This window comes from Pithys albifrons, chromosome 21 (genome assembly GCF_047495875.1).
Source record: "Pithys albifrons albifrons isolate INPA30051 chromosome 21, PitAlb_v1, whole genome shotgun sequence".
In the NCBI taxonomy this organism is placed as follows: Eukaryota; Metazoa; Chordata; class Aves; order Passeriformes; family Thamnophilidae; genus Pithys; species Pithys albifrons.
Window position 1 is genome coordinate 8,991,768 of NC_092478.1, and position 21,913 is coordinate 9,013,680.

A 21,913-nucleotide genomic window follows, 5' to 3' on the forward strand; every position below is an offset into this window, starting at 1 on the left:
AAGTATTTTAAAGATAAGCTGATTCAGAACACAGCTGAGGAAGAACCAATTAGAGAAAACTCCTAAAGCCTTTCTGTTGTTCCACATTCCTACCATATTTTATTTAAATTATATATGCAACAGTCAGCTTCTAAATATTAATGTAATTAGGAAAAAAAATCTTGTTTAATCCAGGATGGATCTAACACCCTTCAAAATTATGAACTGTGTCAAATATTGTTAAATATATATTTACACAGGATCTTTCTGACAAAAACTAATTTAGAGGAACAGTTTTTCCAGAGCCTGGGCTGACAGGCTGTAGCTGTGAGACTGGGAGCAACTCCCAGACTTCCTGAGGTTTTAAGTAGATTATGAAATTATTTAATGAGGTTATGATTATCTGTCCTATGTTTTGCAAAGGGCAGATGTCCTTCTAGTTTTGCTGTCTATCTATCTATCTATCTATCTATCTATCTATCTATCTCTCTCTCTCTCTCTCTCTCTCTCTCTCTCTCTCTCTCTCTCTCTCTCTATGTATCTTCCATCCATCCATCCATCCATCCATCCATCCATCCATCCATCCATCCATCCATCCATCCATTTATCTATCCATCCATTTATCCATCCATCCATCCATCCATCCATCCATCCATCCATCCATCCATCCATCCATCCATCCATCCATCCATCCATTTTCCATCCATAGATTATAAAAGAATTCTATATTTGCCTATTTAATAGCAAACTAATTCTGCTACTGAGAACACCCTACAGCGTTGTATCAAATGCAATAACAAGCCTATTTATTAATGTAATGTGTCAATACAGGTTACCAACAAGGCAGGTCCTCAGCTGGAGCTTTGCTGGGCAGAGCATCTCACTCAACACTACAATGAACTCCTGCACCATTTCCAAAGCAGACACTCAGTAAGAAAACTCCATGGAGCAGTGAAGGGTCTCTCTAATTCAGTCTCTGGCTTCTTGCTGCTGCCTTTTGCTGGATGCTGCTTCTCCTTCTTCCTCCACTCCAGGCATCAGCTCCTTCCAGTCTCACTGTGCTCCAACAGACACACTTGGGGAGCTTTCTGCTGTTTTGTGAGTTCTGGTGCCTCTCCAGCAGCTCCTTGGGCTGTTTCTTGGGAAGATGTTATCCCCTTCCCTTGCTTTTTGCAACAGTTTGTGGCCATAGCATATTCCATCTCAGTCGGGACCTGGTTTTAAGATGTGAATGATTATCAAAATAAGCCAGTAATAAGCAAGAAGGAATTTATTCCTTTTCCTTGGGCCTGCCTCCAACCTGCTGCAAAGGCTTGGTGCAACCTCTGTGCTTGAGAGAGATTTTACTGACTAAGAGCCCTCTCCATCACTGCAAATGGAAAAGCATCAGCAGATGTGCCAGAGATCCTAAAGATGCATCCAGGGCTGGCCTGCAGCTCAGAGACAGCCTTGCCTTTGCTAACAGAACCTACAACCAGGCCACAATTACCAACTTCTGGAAGCAAATGCCACTTGATCTCATGGGTAACAGTGCACTGAAACAGTATTATCAGCTCTTTGCAGTTATTCAATAAAAATGAGAACAGATATGCTGATACAAATATATTTTAGAATAATGTAAGAGAGAAAACTATATATAACAAATTCAGACTTTTCTTTAATCCAGTCTACACTTTCTCTGTAATTGCTTCATATGCCAACAGTTCCCTAACCTTGACATAGAACAGATGAGTGGAGAGAGGGTGGAGCAAGCTGGAAATGAATCATCTCTGTATGTAAGATCTCAGAACTCAGCACAGCCTTTTCACTATAAAAATGTCAGTCCTGATGTTACTAATGAGCAAGAGAGGAATCCATGTCCATATTCCATGGAAAAACATGCTTCCTAGAAATGAAACTGTATCTAGGTAACATGAAATATCTTACTTGCTTCCCATGTCATTAGAGCCAAAGAAATGTACGTGTATCTTATGGTAGACTGGAAAGTATAAATGTTTTCACATCAAAATAAAGAGCAGGGGAAGAAGTAAATTCTAAGGGTCTAACAGAGGAGATAAAAACTTGGAAATTTTAAGGGAATGCCCAGGAGCAATGCTCAACATTAAAAACAGATTAGTCTCGCTAATTGATTAAAGCTTAATTTGACACAATACAGGAAGGGCAGAATCAGAAACACCTTCAGATCAAATATGTTAAAATACCTCCTCCAGTTTATCACAAATTCTGACTGTTTCAGAGAGGTCCTGATCCCCCCTCCCACCCAAACCCCAAACATAATTATGTATATCAAATAAAGAAAATTATTACGTGTAATGCCTCATTCCAAGTATTTCCAGTCATGGTACCAGCCTAGTCATGTCTTTGACCTCAGTCCACTGCACCCAACCTGGGTAGAAACAACCCTTCATGTTTTATTTTGATTATTTTGTTGATGTTCAAGCCAAGGCATCATTCCCTCTTTTACAGAGCAACATGCCATACGTAAAAGCTGGCATTAGTTCCATGCAGGAGCCACCAAACTACCCCCAAACTAGGCTGACACCCTGGGCTGCTGCCTGTGAAACAGCTTGAGGACAAAAAGTCCCTAATGAAAGCATCAGACTCAGTTACAGATTGTTGCTCTTCTCTCCTGGTCCATCCAAACATATCCCCACCAGGAAAATGAGCCTTGCATGAAGTATCATTTTATGCAGAAAGTTAATGGATCTTTCCCAGTCACTCAGACAAATTTAATGTGGTAATTACTTCTCATTTCACAAATGGGGATGACGGAGCAACAAAATGTGCAGATCCAGAAGGAGAAGTGGACATTAAATGTGGGGTTTTTTCCCAGGCTAATGAAGGAGATTGCATGTTGAGTAAAGTGAAAAGAAACACTGCACAATCAGGAAGAAAACAGAAGCTCCATCTCAGGCCATTCCAAATAATTGCTTTATTTTCTGTGGAACAGCACCATGGCAGCCCCCACAGCAGCACTGACATCCTTCCCATAAACCACAGGGAATGGAAAAATCATTTCCCCTTTCTGCCTCAGCCCCTGCTTGCTGTGGGTTTGGGCCAAGGCTGCTTGGATTATCTGTGTGTAGATGGCAGATTCTTGAACCTCAAGTCCTGCAGATGGGAAATACCATGTTATAATCTGAAGGGGTCTGGTGTATCTTACATGTGGAGACTTACAATGGACACTTATTACCCACCTGTTCAGCAAAATATCGGGTATTTTCTTCTGTGTCCCAAATGGAACTGTTTTTTCCAGGATTATAGAATCACAGAATCATAGAATCGATTGGGTTGGAAAAGACCTCTGAGATCATCGAGTCCAACCCTTGGTCCAACTCCAGTCCCTTTACCAGATCATGGCACTCAGTGCCACAGCCAATCTCAGTTTAAAAACCTCCAGGGATGGGGAATCCACCCCCTCTCTGAGCAGCCCATTCCAATGTCTGAGCACTCTCTCTGCAAAGAAGTTTTTTCTGCTCTCCAACTTCAATTTCCCCTGGCAGAGCTTGAGCCCATCGTGCCCCCTTGTCCTATTGCTGAGTGCCTGGGAGAAGAGACCAACCCCCACCTGGCCACAACTTCCCTTCAGGGAGTTCCAGACAGTGCTGAGGTCACCTCTGAGCCTCCTCTTCTCCAGGCTGAACACCCCCAGCTCCCTCAGCCTCTCCCCACAGCACTTGTGCTCCAGTCCCTTCTCCAGCCTCGTTGCTCTTCCCTGGCCCCGCTCCAGCCCCTCAATCTCTTGCCTCAACTGAGGGGCCCAGAACTGAACACAACACTCAAGGTGTGGCCTCCCCAAGGCAGAGTCCAGGGGAAGGGTCACTGCCCTGGGCCTGCTGGCCATGCTAGTTTGGATCCAGGCCAGGATCCCATTGGCCTTCTTGGCCACCTGGGCACACTGGTGGCTCCTGTTGAGCTTCCTGTCCCTCAGTCCCCCCAGGTCCCTCTGCCTGGCTGCTCTCCAGCCACTCTGTGCCCAGCCTGGAGCGCTGCAGAGGTTGGGGTGGCCAAAGGGCAGGACCACAGTTCTCCCACCCAGCTGTATCTAGGATGTGTGAGACTAAAAACCTTTCCTGAAACTGCCTTTGCTGACCATACAGCTGCTCCTCATTGCCTGTACTGTGCTAAGTCACACAAAACATCAGGCACTAATGGCAGACAGAGCCATCAGCTCCAGAGGCTGCAATCCGTGGGAATGCAAAGTTCACCTCGAGTGCTCACTGAAAGAACAATTTCAGAGCTTACTTCTGTATTGCCAAACCAGCAGATCATCACAAAACCTGTGAAGACCATGCTTGAAGCACTTAGAAGACATTACATGAATCTGAGTCTTAAAATCCATTTAAGTGCAGCAAAATATGCAGCAAAAGGCAATGGATCCAGCTAAGGGACTCCTTTGAACTGCAGTCACCAAAATTAGAGCCTGTTGTCCTCAAATCTGCCAACTTTTCCTTTTGAAAATCAACTTGCACAAAATAATTCTCTCCTGTCCTTGAAACCAAAGAAGGTCTGGAGGCAATGTGAGTGTAGAGTCCCAGCATGACTGTCCCAGCATGGCCATGAGCTTCAGCAGGAAATTCCAGAGATCAGGAAGCGCTGTCCAAGAGTTACATCCTTGTTCCCTATGTGGCATGACAGAACAGCTCTAGGCTTGCTCCTGTGCCTCAGCTTCCTTTTACCTTGATGATCAAGCTCAATTTAAGCTTCAAGTCTCCTTGGGATGCCTTACCCAGCTCATCTGTCACTGTGCCACCATGCCCACAATGCTGCCAGCACGGTGCCTCCCTCAAGTGATGCTGCCACTGCCAGACACTCACCATTGAAATGGCAAAAATAAGTAACAGCTGAGGAAGGATCTGGTGTCTCTGGAGCCTGGAAACCCGGAGGCATTGAGATGGTCAGCTGAGCAGAGGTACTGGTATTAAGAACTAGAACACAAAAGAAATGAAAAAAGATAATAATCAATGTTTTGCTAGGTCAGTGAGAAAACCAAATCAGATACCAAAATAACCATACCTGCATCAGTCCTCTCAGTCAAACAGGAGTAAACAGCACTGGGAATCTCCCAGAGCAATTCCTGCTTTTGCTCCTTCAGGTATTCCATGCCATGCACAGATTGTTCTGCCTGCAATGCTTCCAGGGTCTCCCACCTCTGGAAGCAAGTGATTTGTTCAATCTGTAATCAGAACAACATTATTGGAGGAAAGCAGAATGGGAACTGTGGCATGACTACAAAGACCTCTTTGAAGTCTCAAAGGAACTGGCCATACATTTGTGGCTGCTGGATTTAGGGATGCTTTCACCTATTTAGAAAGCTCTGCCTTGAACAGGGGCAGCATTCCAGTCCAAAGGGTTGGGTAAACTAGAATAGTGTAGGAGAATAAATAGTTTTCCTTTATATGCAATTTGAGTGCCTGAGATTACACAGTACATGTTCAGCCAGTTTAACCTACTGATGTTCCAGGGTAAAAGGACAATCACAAAGCCAGCAAAAAGTGCAGCTAAGTGTCCAAGAACTTAAGCTGTCATGCAATTAGTGGTTCAAAACCAAGTCACAAAGAGTTAAATCCAACAAACTCCTTATGCAATCAGCTGCAAGACACTACAGAGCTACAGCAAGAGCTCCACATTAGTAAAAATTCAGTTGGCAAAATGCAGGTTTCTGTTGTTCTTTCATACCTTGATGAGAAGATCTTTCACCTTGGAGACCTGGCCTAACCTAAGCCCTGAACATGTAAGGCCTTAGCACTCAGCCCTGAAAGAGCAAATCATTAAAATAAATGAGTAAATAAATAAACTGATTCCTTATAAGGTTTCTTGTAGCTTAATAACTGCTAAGTATGATCACAATTAAGCCTTAGTAGTTATGAAGGAGCTCAGCTGAAAGAACTGGAGGGTGATAACTGCAGTCCTGGGTGGTGCCAGCTGCATCCTAAGCCTTCAGAAAATCTGGACTTTTAAACAAGACATTTTAGAAACAAAACCAATGAGGGTTTTTCGCTTTAAGGCAGTGGGAGCAAGATTATTTCAATTGCTATGGGGAACTTCATACTTGTGGTCCCATCTAAGAATTAAACTGCCACCTCAGTGATCAACCTGCATTTTATTGTTTTGGTTTGTTTTTTCAGATGGAATTTGTTTTCCAAGCTGCAGCAATACTTATCCCCTGATGGAAGATGGAGAGACAACAGCTTAAGGAATGAGTTGTTCTGGTTCAAAAGCACAGCATTGCAAAAGTTACCAGGAAAGCAGTAACTGTTTGCATGAAAATAAAGGCACTTGATTGGTCCTGGAGTATTTGAAAATAATAGATAAATTCCCACAGCTGGTCAGGGATCCACAAATGATATGAATGTAAATGTATCGAATGGTGAAACAAGCTCTAAAGATCACCTTATGTTCCATATATTTGCTGGACACATTCTGGAAGAAATCAAGATCTAATAATTTTTCCCCCATTTATTGAATGTGAATTCATTGCAAAGGAAGGCACTGGCTCTTTGAGAAAATGAAACTGAAGAGCAAATCTTGCTGATGCCAAGTCATAACTGAAAAATTATATCCTGTGCCACAACAAAGCAGAGCACCTGTAACACCTCATGAGACTCTCAGTGTCTGAGAAAGGAAGGAAGCCAAGTTAATTTAGAGATTATTTGTTTTAGCATCTGGCAGCAACCAGACCAAGCAAGTCTGTGACTGTTTTAGGCAGGTTTGTGCTTTGCATAAGCAGCACAAGGCAAAAGGACAGTGTTCAAACTGTATTAGCAGAGCTCCTCTGACCAGTACAGTGGACTAGAATTACTCTGATACTTTAAGGCTTATGCCACTACATGGTCAAAAGCTTTTCTTTTTATTAGAGATCTGTAGTAATTTTATGAGGTCAGGACTCTTGCATGCTCAGTTGCAGATAGTTTATATTAAATACTGCCATTTTAAATATTCTTGGATTACTTAATTAAGATTGTGATTACAGAGCCACACAGCCCCTCAGCCTGCAGCAACATTGACATGCTACAGGAGTTGTGTAACATAAATTTAAGGAGAGAAACTGCCTGGCATAGAAGCCCTTTTGAGAAGCAATCACAGAATCATAGAATCAACTGGGTTGGAAAAGACCTCTGAGATCATCAAGTCCAACCCTTAGTCCAACTCCAGTCCCTTTACCAGATCATGGCACTCAGTGCCACAGCCAAGCTCAGCTGAAAAACCTCCAGGGATGGGGAATCCACCCCCTCTCTGGGCAGCCCATTCCAATCCCTGAGCACTCTCTCTGCAAAGAAGTTTTTTCTGCTCTCCAACCTCAATTTCCCCTGGCAGAGCTTGAGCCCATCGTACCCCCTTGTCCTATTGCTGAGTGCCTGGGAGAAGAGACCAACCCCCACCTGGCCAGAACTTCCCTTCAGGCAGTTCCAGACAGTGCTGAGGTCACCTCTGAGCCTCCTCTTCTCCAGGCTGAACACCCCCAGCTCCCTCAGCCTCTCCCCACAGCACTTGTGCTCCAGTCCCTTCTCCAGCCTCGTTGCTCTTCTCAGTTGGGTTGGAAGAGACCTCTGAGATCATCAAATCCAATCCTTGATCCAACCCCACTGTGATCACCAGCTCTGTGCCCAGGGCTGGTGATCACAGTAGGGTTGGATCAAGACATGGTGGATTCTCTGTCCCTGGGGGTGGATTCTCTGTCTGTGGCCCCGCTCCAGCCCCTCAATCTCTTGCCTCAACTGAGGGGCCCAGAACTGAACACAACACTCAAGGTGTGGCCTCCCCAAGGCAGAGTCCAGGGGAAGGGTCACTGCCCTGGGCCTGCTGGCCACGCTAGTTTGGATCCAGGCCAGGATCCCATTGTACCTCTTCTCATAGTACCAGTAGACTGTGGCACATCCAAACCCTGTAGCCAAGCTCACACATGACTGTGGCAGAGGGAGAGAAGAGGGAAGGTGGAGCTGCAGGTCACTGCCCTCCTGTGGCTCAAAGGCAGGGCTGGTACCACCCTCTGCCCACTCCCAACCTGAAACACACAGTGTGCCACATGTCAGTGACCCCTGCAGTGCAGCCTGCCTGGCATTCCTCATTTCTGGACATGCCTGATAATTTGTTAAACATACTGGGAAAAGAGCAGAAACAGAGATTGTAATCAAATTAATTAGTTATAGCTTTCAGTCCTAGATAATGTCATAGTGCCAGTCATCCTTTGCTAAACTAGAGAATGGTATCCAGGGCCTTTTTTCTCTACACATTCTTAGTGACTAAAGGAGCAAGCAACTTGCACCTTGAGATACTAAAGATACAACTGAAATAACAGATGAGCCAGAGAAAACCCCAATTCCAGTTCTGCTATGGAAGGTAAGGAGCTGATGTGGCACCTCAACTGGGATGTGCCACATCATGACCTGGACAATGAACTGCCCAGGATGGAGGGCACAGAGTTTCATCACCTTTTGAGCCAAACCAACAGGAAACCTGGATTTATAAGTATTAAGCAATGGGCTGCTAAGTCCTAAAGAGTAACCTCCTTCCCCTGTGCTATGCAGCAAAGCTTCACCAAAGGTAGGACAGGGTTTAATTCAGTTTTACCAGTCCAGCATGTTCCTTTTGAACACAGAACACCACAGCTTTGATGAAACCTTCACATTCTTTCCTTGAAGAGGTTGGGCTCAGGCACTGGCATGGGATGTTTGCCAGCACACTCCATGGCACAGCTCTGGCCTGGAAACAATGCAGGGACAGGGCAGGACATTCACTGTCTCCACTTGACTCTGAACCTGAGGCAAACTCTTGGGGTTTGGCCACAGAGCAGAGTTTCAAGCTGTGCTGTGCCACTTGTCCTGCAGGTCAGAGAAGAGACCCACCCACCTGACTCGCACAAATATGGCTAAAAGAGTCATTGTTGGGCTGGATACAGGGCTTGGAAGTCACACTCACACAGAGAGCAGCAGCCAAGACAGCTGGGAAATGCCATGTGAAACATGCAAAGCAGAACATGTACTTTTTCTTGTTCCCTTAATCCCCTGTTCTGTCAAATCTGTTTGAGCTTCCAAATGGTTTGCTTTTCTAGTTTTAAATGGACTCTAAGAAATATTATTAACCATAAATCTAACCCTAAAGGATGCTATTAAAAATTTTATTTGTGTCCCAAAGGTCCTGGATTCACTTAGTCCACTCAAAACAAATGAGAGCAAACACCCTCTTTCATTTGATAGAATTTAAACTAAAGTGGCATGTGGCTTTAGGACATAAAATATTTACCAATATGACATAAGAACCCGTGTCTATGAACCCATGAGGCTTTGTTATGTAGCTCTTGGGACAGGTGGAAAGCAACAACAGCTCCTTCAACCCATCAGCCTTTGGATTTCTTTCTTTCTAATCACTTTAGAATTTAACATCAAATTAAAGCCCAAAATAAATAGTATAGTCTCTCCTCGAGCAATTAAGACCCTGACAATTTCTGACAGGCAGTGACTGGCACTTTTGGAAAATCCATTCTCCAGTTTACAATAAATCTTTGCTTAATCTGTGTAACTCCTTTTATAATAAGACTTTTGTAATTGTTCAGATATGCACATCATAAGGTAGAGAGAGAGAAGACATGGAACCACACTCTGGAAGTCTTAGACTTCAGCAGGTTTATCAGGCATTAGCCAAAAGCTAATCCATCCCAGTCTCACAGGGCTGGCAATCCAAGGCCTGGATTTTCCCAATATCCTCACTATCCCAAGGATTATCTGGGTATTTGCATCCTGCCCAAATAAGGAGGGGGTGGGATCTCTGTCAGGGTAGAGCCGAATAGGTCAAACCATTATTATTTTCTTGAACTGAGCTGAACCTGAGCTGAGCTTTGCCAATTCCAGCTGGAACCAAATCACCAGCCATGGACTGTGTAACACACCCAGGGAAAGCAAGCAGAGATGTTAAACAAGAGCCTTTGAGTGAGAGCAATGGAGTGAGAAGGTGACAGCGGGTTGGGTGACAGTGACCATGGACTGAGGTTTCATAGAACCCTGGAGAGGTTTGGGTTGAAAGGAGCCTTAAAGATCATCTCATTCCACTCCCCTGAGTTCATCCATCCTAGAGCCCGATGACATGTTCTCTTGTGGTTGAAACAACATCCACCAATCCCTCCTGGCTGTTGAGTCTTGCCCTCCCTTTGCTGGAGGATTCCAGCGTTGGAGGACTTTGCCTGAGGATTGCATCTTTGGATTTCCTGGCTGGAGCTGCTCATCTGAATGCTCTCCAGCCCATGCTGATCCAAATGACCTGGTTAGGCAGGCTAGTGGTGGGTCTGTCCTAACTCCCAGTTGCAGCTGGAAGAGGATGTGCAATTAGGGACTTGGAAAAGGAGAGGAGGGAGCGCAGCAAAGGGAAGGCTGAGGGCTGAGAACTGCTACGTAACAACTCCTGGGAAGCACTTGTGAGGGAGGATATCACAGGGCAGCTGCCTGCTCCTTCAGAAAGAGCTGTGAGGGAGGAAGTTCAGAGAGAGGCCAGGAATCTGGCAAAATGGAAATCTCAGCAATTATCTCACGAAGGAGGAGGAGGAGCCCAGACAGCGGAAACAACTTTAAATCATTAGAGATGGGGTAACATGAGAGCACGGGCAGATGCAGCACGAGCTGCTGGAGATGGCTCATAGATTTCCAGGGGTCTAAAGGAAAGGTGAAGATGGTCCAAGTGGTCCAGGTGGACCCTGGTGGTGCTGGGGATATGTGACCATGGCTGGCTCTGGGATGGCTGGTGGGTCACTTTGCTTTTCTACACTGAATGGGGGACACAGGTGATGTTTCCTGCAGGGCTGAGCTCAGCCTAGGCTGGCTGGAGGCAAAAGGCACTTGGATAAATCCTGGATATCCAAACACCTAATGATGGGCTTTTGTTTTATGGCACTTTGAACACTTGCTGAAGAAATCTCATCTGTGGATTACCTTTGAGAAGAAGTAAACTGGGAGCTCACATGTGTTCAAAGGGTGGGTTCAGCTCGAGTTCATGGAAGAAAAAATCCACCAGGGATTATCACAGCAAAAGGCTCAGCTGTGGCTCAGGAGGTCCATGAAAACTGCTGTAAGCTGGGAAAGTATTTGAGGATGTGACACCCTGTGAGGGTGCTGTGCTTGTGCTGCTTGCTGCTGCTGCGGGTGATGTACAGGGGAGCCTTGGGGTGGTGAGACCTCTCAGTGCAGGGCCAGGCAAAGAAACTCCTTTTACAGCCCTTGAAAAGGCAGGTGTGAAAGACAAATGTGCGACCCTCGACTGCAGGAGGTGTTTGATGCTGTTTCACAGGGTCATGACTTGTCTGGGACTGTTAAAACCTGAGTGCAGGTGTGTGTCCCAAAGAACAACCTCAATACCCTGGAACTCATAGACTCCACAGCCCTGGGAGAAGCCTTGAAGGACCAATTCAGAGCTCTAAGTAAGCCTGACATGTTGAAGAAATGATCTTAAATAAAGAAATCACCTCAGAACCCACCTCATTAAGAGAAATGCTATAAAAGGAAACTCTCAGGCCAGGAGGTGCAGCCAGGATGACCATTCTGGAGAGGATAGGTCTGGAGGAGACTCATGGGTCAGGAGCAGGAGCAGGGTCAGGAGGAACCTGGTCTGATCCCTCAGCAAGGAAAGGACAACTGGTCTGCTGGTAGAAGTAGGATTTGGGGGTCAAGATGGCAGCAAAGTACCAGTGTCAGAGAAGATTTCTGTGATGGAGTGAGGAGGAATGGCTTGCCACTGCCAGAGGGCAGGGTTGGATGGGATATTGGGAAGGAATTCTTGGCTGTGAGTGTGGGCAGGCCCTGGCACAGGTTGGGCAGAGAAGCTGTGACTGCCCCATCCCTGGAAGTGTCCAAAGCCAGGTTGGACAGGGCTTGGAGCAACCTGGGCTGATGTGAGGTGTCCCTGCCCATCTGTTGCAATGAGATGAGATTTAAGGTCCCTTCCAACCCAACCCATTCCATGATTCTATGATTTTAATCCACTCAGCTCACACTGGCCACACTCCACCAGTTTCTGAAGCCTTGGCCATACGTGGGGTCCTCTCTGTGTCCCACCAGTCCCTGGACAGAGGTGAAGGTGCCCACACAGCCCTGGGTGCTTGCAGGCTGTGTGCCCACAGACCCCCGGGTGCTTGCAGGCTGTGTGCCCACACAACCCTGGTGCTTGCAGGCTGTGTGCCCACACAACCCTGGTGCTTGCAGGCTGTGTGCCCACAGAGCCCTGGGTGCTTGCAGGCTGTGTGCCCACACAGCCCCTGGGTGCTTGCAGGCTGTGTGCCCACAGAGCCCTGGGTGTTTGCAGGCTGTGTGCCCACACAGCCCTGGGTGCTTGCAGGCTGTGTGTCCACAGAGCCCTGGGTGCTTGCAGGCCGTGTGCCCACAGAGCCCTGGTGCTTGCAGGCTGTGTGCCCACAGACCCCTGGGTGCTTGCAGGCTGTGTGTCCACAGAGCCCTGGTGCTTGCAGGCTGTGTGCCCACACAACCCTGGTGCTTGCAGGCTGTGTGCCCACACAACCCTGGTGCTTGCAGGCTGTGTGCCCACAGCTCACAGACCCATAGACCGCTCCAGGCCACGCCAGATCCTCTGTGTTTCTTGGCCCCTGGTTCCTCAGCCATTTCTCCAGGTATGTAACTATCCCAGCTATTTCCTGCTGTACTGCAGAAAAGATAAAAAAAATTAAAAAATTAATTAATCCAACCTTTTGGCCCTGCTTGATATAAATACAGGCTGCAGCTGCCCAGCCCCCCTGGCCGGACAGGCAGCATTGCAGACGGATTGCGTGTGGTGGCAGCACAGCCAGCACCCCCGTGCCCTGCTTGTTCCCTTTGGCAGGGGGAGCAGGAGGGGCTGCCATGGCCATGGCCTGGGGCCAGCTCCCATCCCAGCTGGAGCAATTTATGGGCTCTGTGCCTCCTCCTGACAGGCACATCCCGGGATGCTGTGCTGCACCGCATGGAGAGGGGGATCATACAGCTGTCTGGGGCCAACGGTGTCCCATGGGGCTGCCCTGTGCCCTGGCACAGGATGTGGGCAGAGAGGGGCAGCTCCCACCAGTGCTGCCTATTGGGGTCCCCTTATCCCGAGTAAGGGGGCAGCGTGAATGACAGTCAGAGGAGCTCAGGCACAGCAGCATCAGAAGGCTTGATCAGAAGGCTTACAAGAGTTTATTCAATATAGTTTCAGCGAGGAGAGTTTCAGCTAAGAGAGTTTCTAAGAGAGTTTCACAGACAGTTTCCTCATAGCTCATAGTTTATAGTTCTATTCTCAGGAACATCCACACCTTTTATATCCTCTGACATCCAACATGTCACGACATTATTGGCTGGCCCATTCACCTCACATTCAGCGAAGCATCTCATTGGTCACAGGACCCCACGCACACCACAGGTAGCTCTCTTCTCTTTAAGGAGAACTCCAAAGTCTTCCTTAAGGGATGCACTCTTTGTCACCTCTACAGCTGCCCATGGAGTTGGGGTGAGGAGAGACCCCCCCCTTCCCCTCCCCGAGTAAATTCCCAGGGACTAATTTATGTTTTCAGTCCTGTCATGAGAGTGCCAGAGAACCCAATGGGATTACAGTTCATAATCCCAAACTGGCAGCCCCCTTGCTGTCCTGTTTCCACGTTAGTATGAGGGTACTGCCCAGCCCAGAGCCCCCACACTGATGTGCAGGGGTCTGTCCCTGTGGGAGGGGGTGACAGGCTGTGCAAGACTGGACATTGCTCAGGGTCTTTGCAGTGGGGGTGCTGAGCTGGGCTGTGGGGCTGCTGGATTTGGCTGTAGGGCCCTGAATGGTGTCCCAGGAGCCTAAACCCCCCCATGCTGTGCAGTTCAGGGCAGGGCAGCCCCAGCAGATGCTCTCAGATCTGTCAGTGGGGGATTTGCCATCCCTGGGCTTGTCCCTGATTGCCCTCTGGGACTGTGGCTGATGCCAGTGGGAATGGACACAACTGTCGGGATAAGCACTGGAAACCTGTTGCCACTGGGATTGCTGGTATTTTGACCTCTCTGATCGGGCTTTGGTTTCCCCACACCCTGCTAGACATCCAGCAGGAAAGCCAAGAGAGGATCGAGCTCAGGGCTGTGTCTCTGGGTGCTTCAAGGCTGAGGTTGGGGTGTAGGACAGGAAGCTTCCACCATGTGCCTCCAGCAGCCACCCTGCTGTTAAAAGTTCAATCAAAAAGGTGGGAGGAGGAATTTTTCTCTCACTTCCAACGCAAAGGTTTAGAGAATGGAAGTGCCAGGACTGAGAACAAAGCAGTGCTTGACGACTCTAGATTCCAATTTAACGATGGGGTGGAGGTAAGGAACAGCAGCACCTGGGAGGGGGAGAAGCTTTTCCTGTGCTGCTTCATTTCGTTTCATGTGGCTGCAGTGACTGGAAGCTGCTGTTTGCTGAGCACACCTCAGAGAGCACTCCTTTTTCTGTCTTGGTTCTTCCTGCTTTCCCCCTTGAACTTCTCTGTGCATCCCTGGGCTTCAGAGGGAGAAGGAGCCTTTTGGATTTGCTATGAACTTCCTGAAGACTGATTTGAGCTGCAAAGGTTGCTGAGAACCACCACCCCACTCACCCCCAGCTCCCAGCGCCTCCTTCTTCGGACAAAGGGACAAGGACAGAGAGAGCCTACTCTGCTGATGCCAAAATTCCCTGTAAATCCCGATGGATAAAGAACTACCCAAAGAGTTTTGCTCTGTTAAGCAGCAGGTATTTGTTTTATTAATGCCAGTGGGGAGAGAGGTGTCAGCAGTGCATGACCCACTCCTCCTGCCGTGCTGTGTCAGCTGACACACTTTATACACTACTCTGCTACGTATGCAAAGCAATGGACTGAGGAATGTAATACATGTGCAGGAAATCTTTGTACATATGCACAGCTGGGGCAGCACTTTGAACTGCACCTGTGTAGTGCTTTCCTTGACGTGCTGGTTTAAAGGAAAACCGGCAGGAGAAATGAACTCAACACAAAAGAGGTTATAAGTCAGAGTTACAATTTAATAACAATATTACAAGAAATGCAATGGCACAAAGAGAAATTGGGTTTAACCCACAAAACCCAGAAGTATGACCCAGAACCCTGGGGTACAAACCCCACGTGGTTCCCCCAAGTCCAAAGGCAAAGGAAGGGACAAACCTGTTGGTGCAGATGATGGCACAGTCTGGTGGAGAGTGGGGGGCTCCTCCTGCTGAGGTTCTGCTCCTCCTCTGGATCCAAAGAGTGGTTCCCCGAGGTCTTCAAACCCCCAGATTCTGTCCTCTGAGGTGCAGATGGGAGCCCCCAGTCCCTCCCCCAGGGCAGGGAGTTCCACACTGGGGGATCTGACTCTGGCAGTCAGGGGGGATTTTGGAATGGTTGCTGGCCCCTGAGCAGAGCTGAGCCCTCAGGTGGGTGTGGAGGTGCCAAGGAGTCCCTGCAGGGCAGTTCTCCCAGCTCCTCTGCCAGGCTTCTTTCCCAGCCAGCTCCCAGCCTGAGGGCTCAGCTGTGCCCTGGGCAGCTGCTGCCAATGGGCCATTGTTCTTGGGAAATGAATAGAGGGTTTAGAATACACAGCTTTGGTCTCCTCCCGCAGTGATAAACTGGCCCTACCTGCTGAACTGGGGCACTTGAATAGGGGTCTCGCTCTTCTTTGGCCTCACAGGTGGTTGTTTCAGGGGTTCTTCCTGGCTTAAACTTTTAACCTCTCTATTGGACACATGCTCTGTTCTGTTGTTTTCCCCTGGAAAGGCCCTGCCTTGTTTTATCAGTTCTCTGGCTGCTCTAGCTGAATTCTGATTGGATACCCTTGGATTAAGTTCTATTTTAGCTTCTGCTAGGCCTTGTGACATCTGGAAAAAGATATATTTTCAGCTAGTGAATGCCATAGCTTGTAACTTTGCTTGTATGTACAGCCAGAAAGCCTTTCCCCCTTAACCAAAACTTTAATCTTGTAACTAAAATACTCAAAGTTATATTAAAAAAATATAAAATTAAGCTAAAGTGTCTCATTTGTACAATTTATCACTGCCCCCTGAGAACAGGTTCCATTCTGCCCCCGTGTGACTGCTATTGCCACCTGAGTCATTCGGAGGAGTCAATGCCCACTCCCATCCGTTCGTCTCTTACTGGAGCACAAAGTGGCTTTGCCCCAGCCAAGGTGCGGCAGCGACCTCTGCTGTCTGCAAATATAATTACACCCAAGAAGCAAAGAAAAATTGTTTCATTTAAGGAGTTTGTTCTTTCTTTGGGGTGTACAGTGCGGTTGTTTGTTCTGTTCTAGTTTTGGTTATACATATATAGAATCATAGAATCGATTGGGTTGGAAAAGACCTCCGAGATCATCAAGTTCAACCCTTGGTCCAACCCTAGTCCATTTACCAGATCATGGCACTCAGCGCCACGTCCAATCTCAGTTGAAAACCTCCAGGGACGGGGAATCCACCCCCTCTCTGGGCAGCCCATTCCAATCCCTGAGCACTCTCTCTGCAAAGAATTTCTTTCTGCTCTCCAACTTCAATTTCCCCTGGCAGAGCTTGAGCCCATCGTGCCCCCTTGTCCTATTGCTGAGTGCCTGGGAGAAGAGACCAACCCCCACCTGTCCAGAACTTCCCTTCAGGCAGTTCCAGACAGTGCTGAGGTCACCTCTGAGCCTCCTCTTCTCCAGGCTATATATTTGTAGTTAAGAACTGTTATCCTGTGTTTCTGTACATTTTTTTTTCTGATTAAATTTCAAAGCTGTGGTAATGCCTTGGGAGAGGCTCTTCTTTCCTGATCCATATAAATATCTTAGTTTTCTTCTAAACTAAGACACCTGCGAGCCCCCAGCTGCTCAGCCACCTTGATCTCTGCTGACAGGGGGTCAGTGTGCTGTCCCCACCATGGCATTGGCTCTCAGCCTCCTGCCTGTGCAGGGATGTTTGCAGTTATGGGGTGCATCCCAAAGATGGAATTGCCTCAGGTCATGGTCAGAGCAGTGAAGTACCAGAGGTGTATTTTGCCAGGTCTTGGACTCCATCCCTGCAATAAAACCCCAGCCACGGATTAAATAAGCAGTTCCTGGATCATGCTGTGGTTGTGTGGGATCTCAGACCCCTCTTTCCCCAGCCTGTGTGGGGTGGGGTGCTCTCCCAGGCTGGCAGTGCTCCGCAGTGGTTGGGCACTATAAGCAATCCCACAGAAGCATCCCTGAGTGCCACCAGCCCCATCTGACCCCTGCCCCTGGCTCCTGCCCTGGCCAGCTCTCTGGGGCTGTGCCAGCAGGCAGGAGCAGGAGTCTGAGGCCATGTGCCTGTGGTAGGTATTTTGTGATTTTGTTCTGCTCTTTATTGTGTCTTTTGTTATTTTTTTCTTCTCTTTCTCTGAGCAGAGCAGACAAGCCCCAGTTTGGATTCCAAGTTCGCTGTAATTGTGCCTTATCTCTCCCCCAGGGTCTGGTTTCACTCATGCTTGGGGTCGCTGTCTGCCCTGAGTGAATGGATGTTCCCTTAGGGCTATTCCAAAGCTTTCCCTGCCTCTGCCCTCTTCCACTTCCAGGGCTGCTCTTGCTGCCCTCTGCACTGCCCTTGACCCTGAGCCCAAAACCTCTGCAGGACAAAGGCTCCCAGGAATCCCAGACCCTGTGATCCTGGACCTTAGAGATCCCAGGAATCCCAGCCCCTGCAATCCTGAACCTCAGAGATTCCCAGGAATCCCAGCCCCTGCAATCCTGAACCTCAGAGACTTCCAGAAATCACAGCCCCTGCAATCCTGAACATCAGAGACTCCTGGGAAGCACAGTGCAATCCTGGAATCACAGCCCCTGCAATCCTAGACCTCAGAGGCTCCCAGGAATCACAGCCCCTGTGATCCTGGACCTCAGAGATTCCCAGGAATCCCAGCCCCTGCAATCCTGAACCTCAGAGACTCCCAGAAATCACAGCCCCTGCAATCCTGGACCTCAGAGATTCCCGGGAATCACAGCCCCTGCAATCCTGGACCTCAGAGATTCCCAGGAATCCCAACCCCTGCAATCCTGGACCTCAGAGATTCCCAGGAATCACAGCCCCTGTGATCCTGAACCTCAGAGGCTCCCAGGAAGCACAGCCCCTGTTCCCACCTGTTCCTTCACCAGGGTACACACTTGCTTTGACCAGGAAACTGTCCAAGATGACAGAAAAGGGCCTTGGGGATGAGGGGGAGGAGGGGACCAGCAGGGAAGAGGCACTGGGGACTTCACTGTTCCATGTCCCATATGGTCTGGTAGCCTTGGCTTGCTGGGGTGCAGCAGGACCAGAAGTGATTGTTTGCAACACAGGGAATAGTCTAAATTTATTTTTTTGATGGAACTTTTTCCCCCTATGAGGGTCATCAAACATGGGAACTGAGCAGTGGTGGGACATTGCTCTGGGAGATGTTCAGAACTTGACTGGACATGGCCCCAGGAAACATCATCACCTCAGACCTGCTGTGCTGGGGGGAGTGGGGCTGGACCAGACACATCCACAGGCCCCCTCTCACCTCAGGTACTCTGCAATATTCTGGTGACAGTCATACCTGAGGGGCTGAGGACTCAAGAAGGTGGCACCACTGGTGTCTGTCAAAGAAGGTCCAAATCATGAAGGAGGTTTGCAGAAAATTGAGGAAGAAGAGGCAGGATGGGGCTGCCCTGGGATCCTGAGTCTTGGGCTGTTCATTGAAGGCTCCAGTTGGAGCTGACCAGGTGCCAGGATGGGCCTGCCCCACCAGATTTGTTCTGCCCATGGAGGGCACAACATGCACATCCTCTCAAAGGTACCAGAGTAGGTCCTGGTGAGATGCTCCCAGACAGACCCACTGGTGCCAAGGAACGATTGAGCTTTGTGCCAAGATAAAAGGTGGCAGCCTTGGGCTCTGAGGTGCCTCAGGGATGATCCCACTGCCCCTCAGGGTGAAGATTCCTCTCTCCTCACTGTCCTCTCCAGCTCTCACGGTCACTCTCCACAGTTCGGTTTCTCAGACCCTTCAGAGGATGTTCCCCATGGACCAGCCATGGGATCCCAGTGTTCAAGGGCTTTGCTTTGCTGCTCTCACATCTCTCTGTGCAACAGCAGCCCAGCCCCTCTGGACCTGGTGTCCCCAGGGCTCAGGAACAGACTGTGAACCCCTCCTGGGGTGGCTGGTGGCCACACAAACCGGGGCACATCCCGGTGTCCCCAGAAGTTCCCAGGCATTGCTGGGCCAGAGCTGGTGTGACACTGCTCAGGACACTGAGATGCGTGTGGGTGCTGATCTTTGGGGTCATCAGAGCAGGCACCAGCCCAAAATCCAGCTCTAATTGGCCTCTTCCAGTAATTCTTCCTGACAAAACAATTAAATTTCTCAGGCAAGAGATGTTCTTTGCGAACGGGCCGTGCCAGATGTGTTTGCTTTTTTTGTCTGTGGTATTTAAGGATCTTTTCCTAATTCTCACTCATTATTTTATGAGGCACAGACTGGTTCTGCCTGCCCTTTTGAAGCTCAGTATCACATTCATGTTCATTTGTTGTCTCAGGGCTTCCCTAACTCCATGTGAGGGGAGGTTTTTTTTTAAATGATTTTAAATAAACATTCTTAATTTGTAAATGGCTGGGCCCTGTGAGACAGGGCAGGGAATGGGATGGGCTCCAGCCCTCCCAAGCCTGCTGAGCCTGTGTGTTCTGCAGCAGGACTGAGGTCAAAGCTGGAAAAACTTTTAAGTCTGGATCATGGGGAAGGCCCCCAGCCAGATGTATGGAAAACATGAGCTGGGGGGCTGCAGATGGAGTGCACAGGCTGGCACCGCTCACAGGGCTCTCTTCATCCTTGCCCACCTCTGGGAATCATAAGGTGGCATCCCTGCTGACTGTCTCACAGTCCTTTGTCTCCTCACCTGGGGGTTTTGTGACTCCACCTCCCTGCCATCCACTTTTAGTGGCTTCAATTCCTCCTTTGGGGCAGCTCATCCTTTGCTTTCCCAGCCTGGGAAGCTGCACTAGAAGTGCTGGAGTCTTGATGAGCTGCTCACACCAGCCCTTCCCAGGGTCCTTTTCCCAGAGGTGTTTTCCCCCTTCCCCACACACCTCTCCTTGTGCTGTTCCTGCTCCTGGCAAGGGGAGGGTGCAGCTTTGGGGAAGGGCACCCCACGGAATTCAGCACTGCTCCTGTTGGGATTGACACACCAGGGAGGGATGCGAAAGTTTGCAGCTCTTGGAAGAGGTGTTAGCAGGACAGGAGAGCACCTGGATGGGATGTGCTGTAGTGTGAGACCAGCTGTGTTTTGGGGTGACTCTGTGCTGTCTGTGGGGTGTCTGGGCACAGCACTGGGTGTGTCCTAGCTCACAGTCTCTAACACCTCTCCCAGTGACTCCAGCACTGCTGCCAGCTCTTATAGAGGATCTGGGGTGGGCTGGGTCACGTTTGACCAGTGATATCCCAAGTGTTACCTTGCTTGGCCTTTCTGGAGCCAGGAGGGGTGTTTGGGTGTGCTGGTGAGAGGAGGGACGGGTTCTGTGGGTGTGGAGGATGTCAAAGGAGGGCACAGCTGGTGTGCAAGGGAAAGGCTGAGGGACCTGGTCTTGTTTAGCCTGGAGAAGAGGAGGCTCAGGGGATACCTTATCACTCTCTACAATTACCTGAAAGGAGGTTGTAGCCAGGTGGGGATTGGTCTCTTCTCTCAGGCAACCAACAGTAGGACAAGAGGGCACAGCTTGAGCTCTGCCAGGGGAGGTTTAGGTTGGATATCAGGAAGAAATTCTTTCCAGAGAGAGTGCTCAGGCATTGGAATGCCCTGCCCAGAGAGGTGCTGGATTCTCCAACCCTGGAGGTTTTTAAGGTGAGATTGGACGTGGCACGGAGTGCCATGATCTGGTGATCACAGCAGGGTTGGATCAACGGTTGGACTTGACAACCTCAGAGGTCTCTTCCAACCCAACTGATTCTATGATTCTGTGATTCTATGACTCGACATGAGCAGCTCCACAGCAGGTCCCAGCCCTCCTGTGCTACCAATGCATCCCAATGGGGCAGGGGAAACAGCTCCAGGGAAGGGGTGATGGGTCCCTCCTTGATGCCTGTCCACCACTCTTGGCCTGGGGGCTGTGCTGGAGGGAAAGAAAACCCAAGTGCTCGTGTCTGTGGCAGGTGCTCCCGAGGCTCAGTGTGACCTTTCCCAGTGGGCTCCATCCCAGGGATTCAGTCACTCCATAAATCTGCCGCGGAGAGGCAGCCCTGACTCAGGGCTGGGAGTGTCCAGCTGCTATCTCAGTGGAGGAGCTGTGTGTGGGGATGCCAGCATTTCCAGGCGGGAGACAATCGAGCTTTATTTCCCTGCCACAGAGGAAAAATAATAAACATTCCTCGGGTTTGTTTTCAGGCTGCTTTGTGGAATAAATTGCAGACTGTTGTTGTCTCCCTGGGCTCCCCTGTGCTGCAGAACTGCCTGTTCTCACTCCTTGAGTCACTGACGCCTGCGCTGCCGCTGACGGCACCTCCGAAACACCGTGTGGTGGCCCAGGGGATGCTCCATGTTGGATGTGCCCCAGGGCAGAGCTGCTTCACATCCCTGGGGAGCTCAGGCTGGCACCAGTGTCTGTCAGGATCCATGAGCCCCCTGGACATCTCTGTTGCCAGCAGAAGCCTGGACAGCCCTTGTCACCTTGTCCTCTGGGCCTGGGTCTTCCTTCTGGGGTCCTGATTCTGGCAGCATCTTCAAAGGGCCCTGTCCTCTGGGAGAAGAGCTCTGTGGGAGGACACCAGCATTATACTGGAGCCAGTGGCCATTCCCATCCCCTCTGCCTGGGTGGGAAGGAGATCCAAGACATGCTATGGCCTCTGTCCTTGCACCTGTGGAAACATCCATCAGCAACATCCCTTTTGGTGTGGTGGGATCTGAGCCCCTTCCACACAGTGCAGAAAGCTTGGCCTGATGTAGACCCTCACGCTGGAGATGTGGCTCCATGGGTGAGGAGATGACCACACCCCTGCCCTGGCTGATCCCCACAG

General features: G+C 49.3%; 1 protein-coding gene across 1 annotated transcript; it reads right to left on the bottom strand.

Moving 5' to 3' along the window:
• Positions 1-2,911: 2,911 nt before the first annotated feature.
• LOC139681742 (sedoheptulokinase-like) lies at positions 2,912-21,437 on the bottom strand. The gene is given in 6 exon segments (XM_071575385.1): positions 2,912-3,090; positions 4,725-4,907; positions 4,996-5,030; positions 5,032-5,131; positions 7,784-7,984; positions 21,377-21,437. Coding segments are annotated over 6 exon segments (759 nt in total).
• Positions 21,438-21,913: the final 476 nt, after the last annotated feature.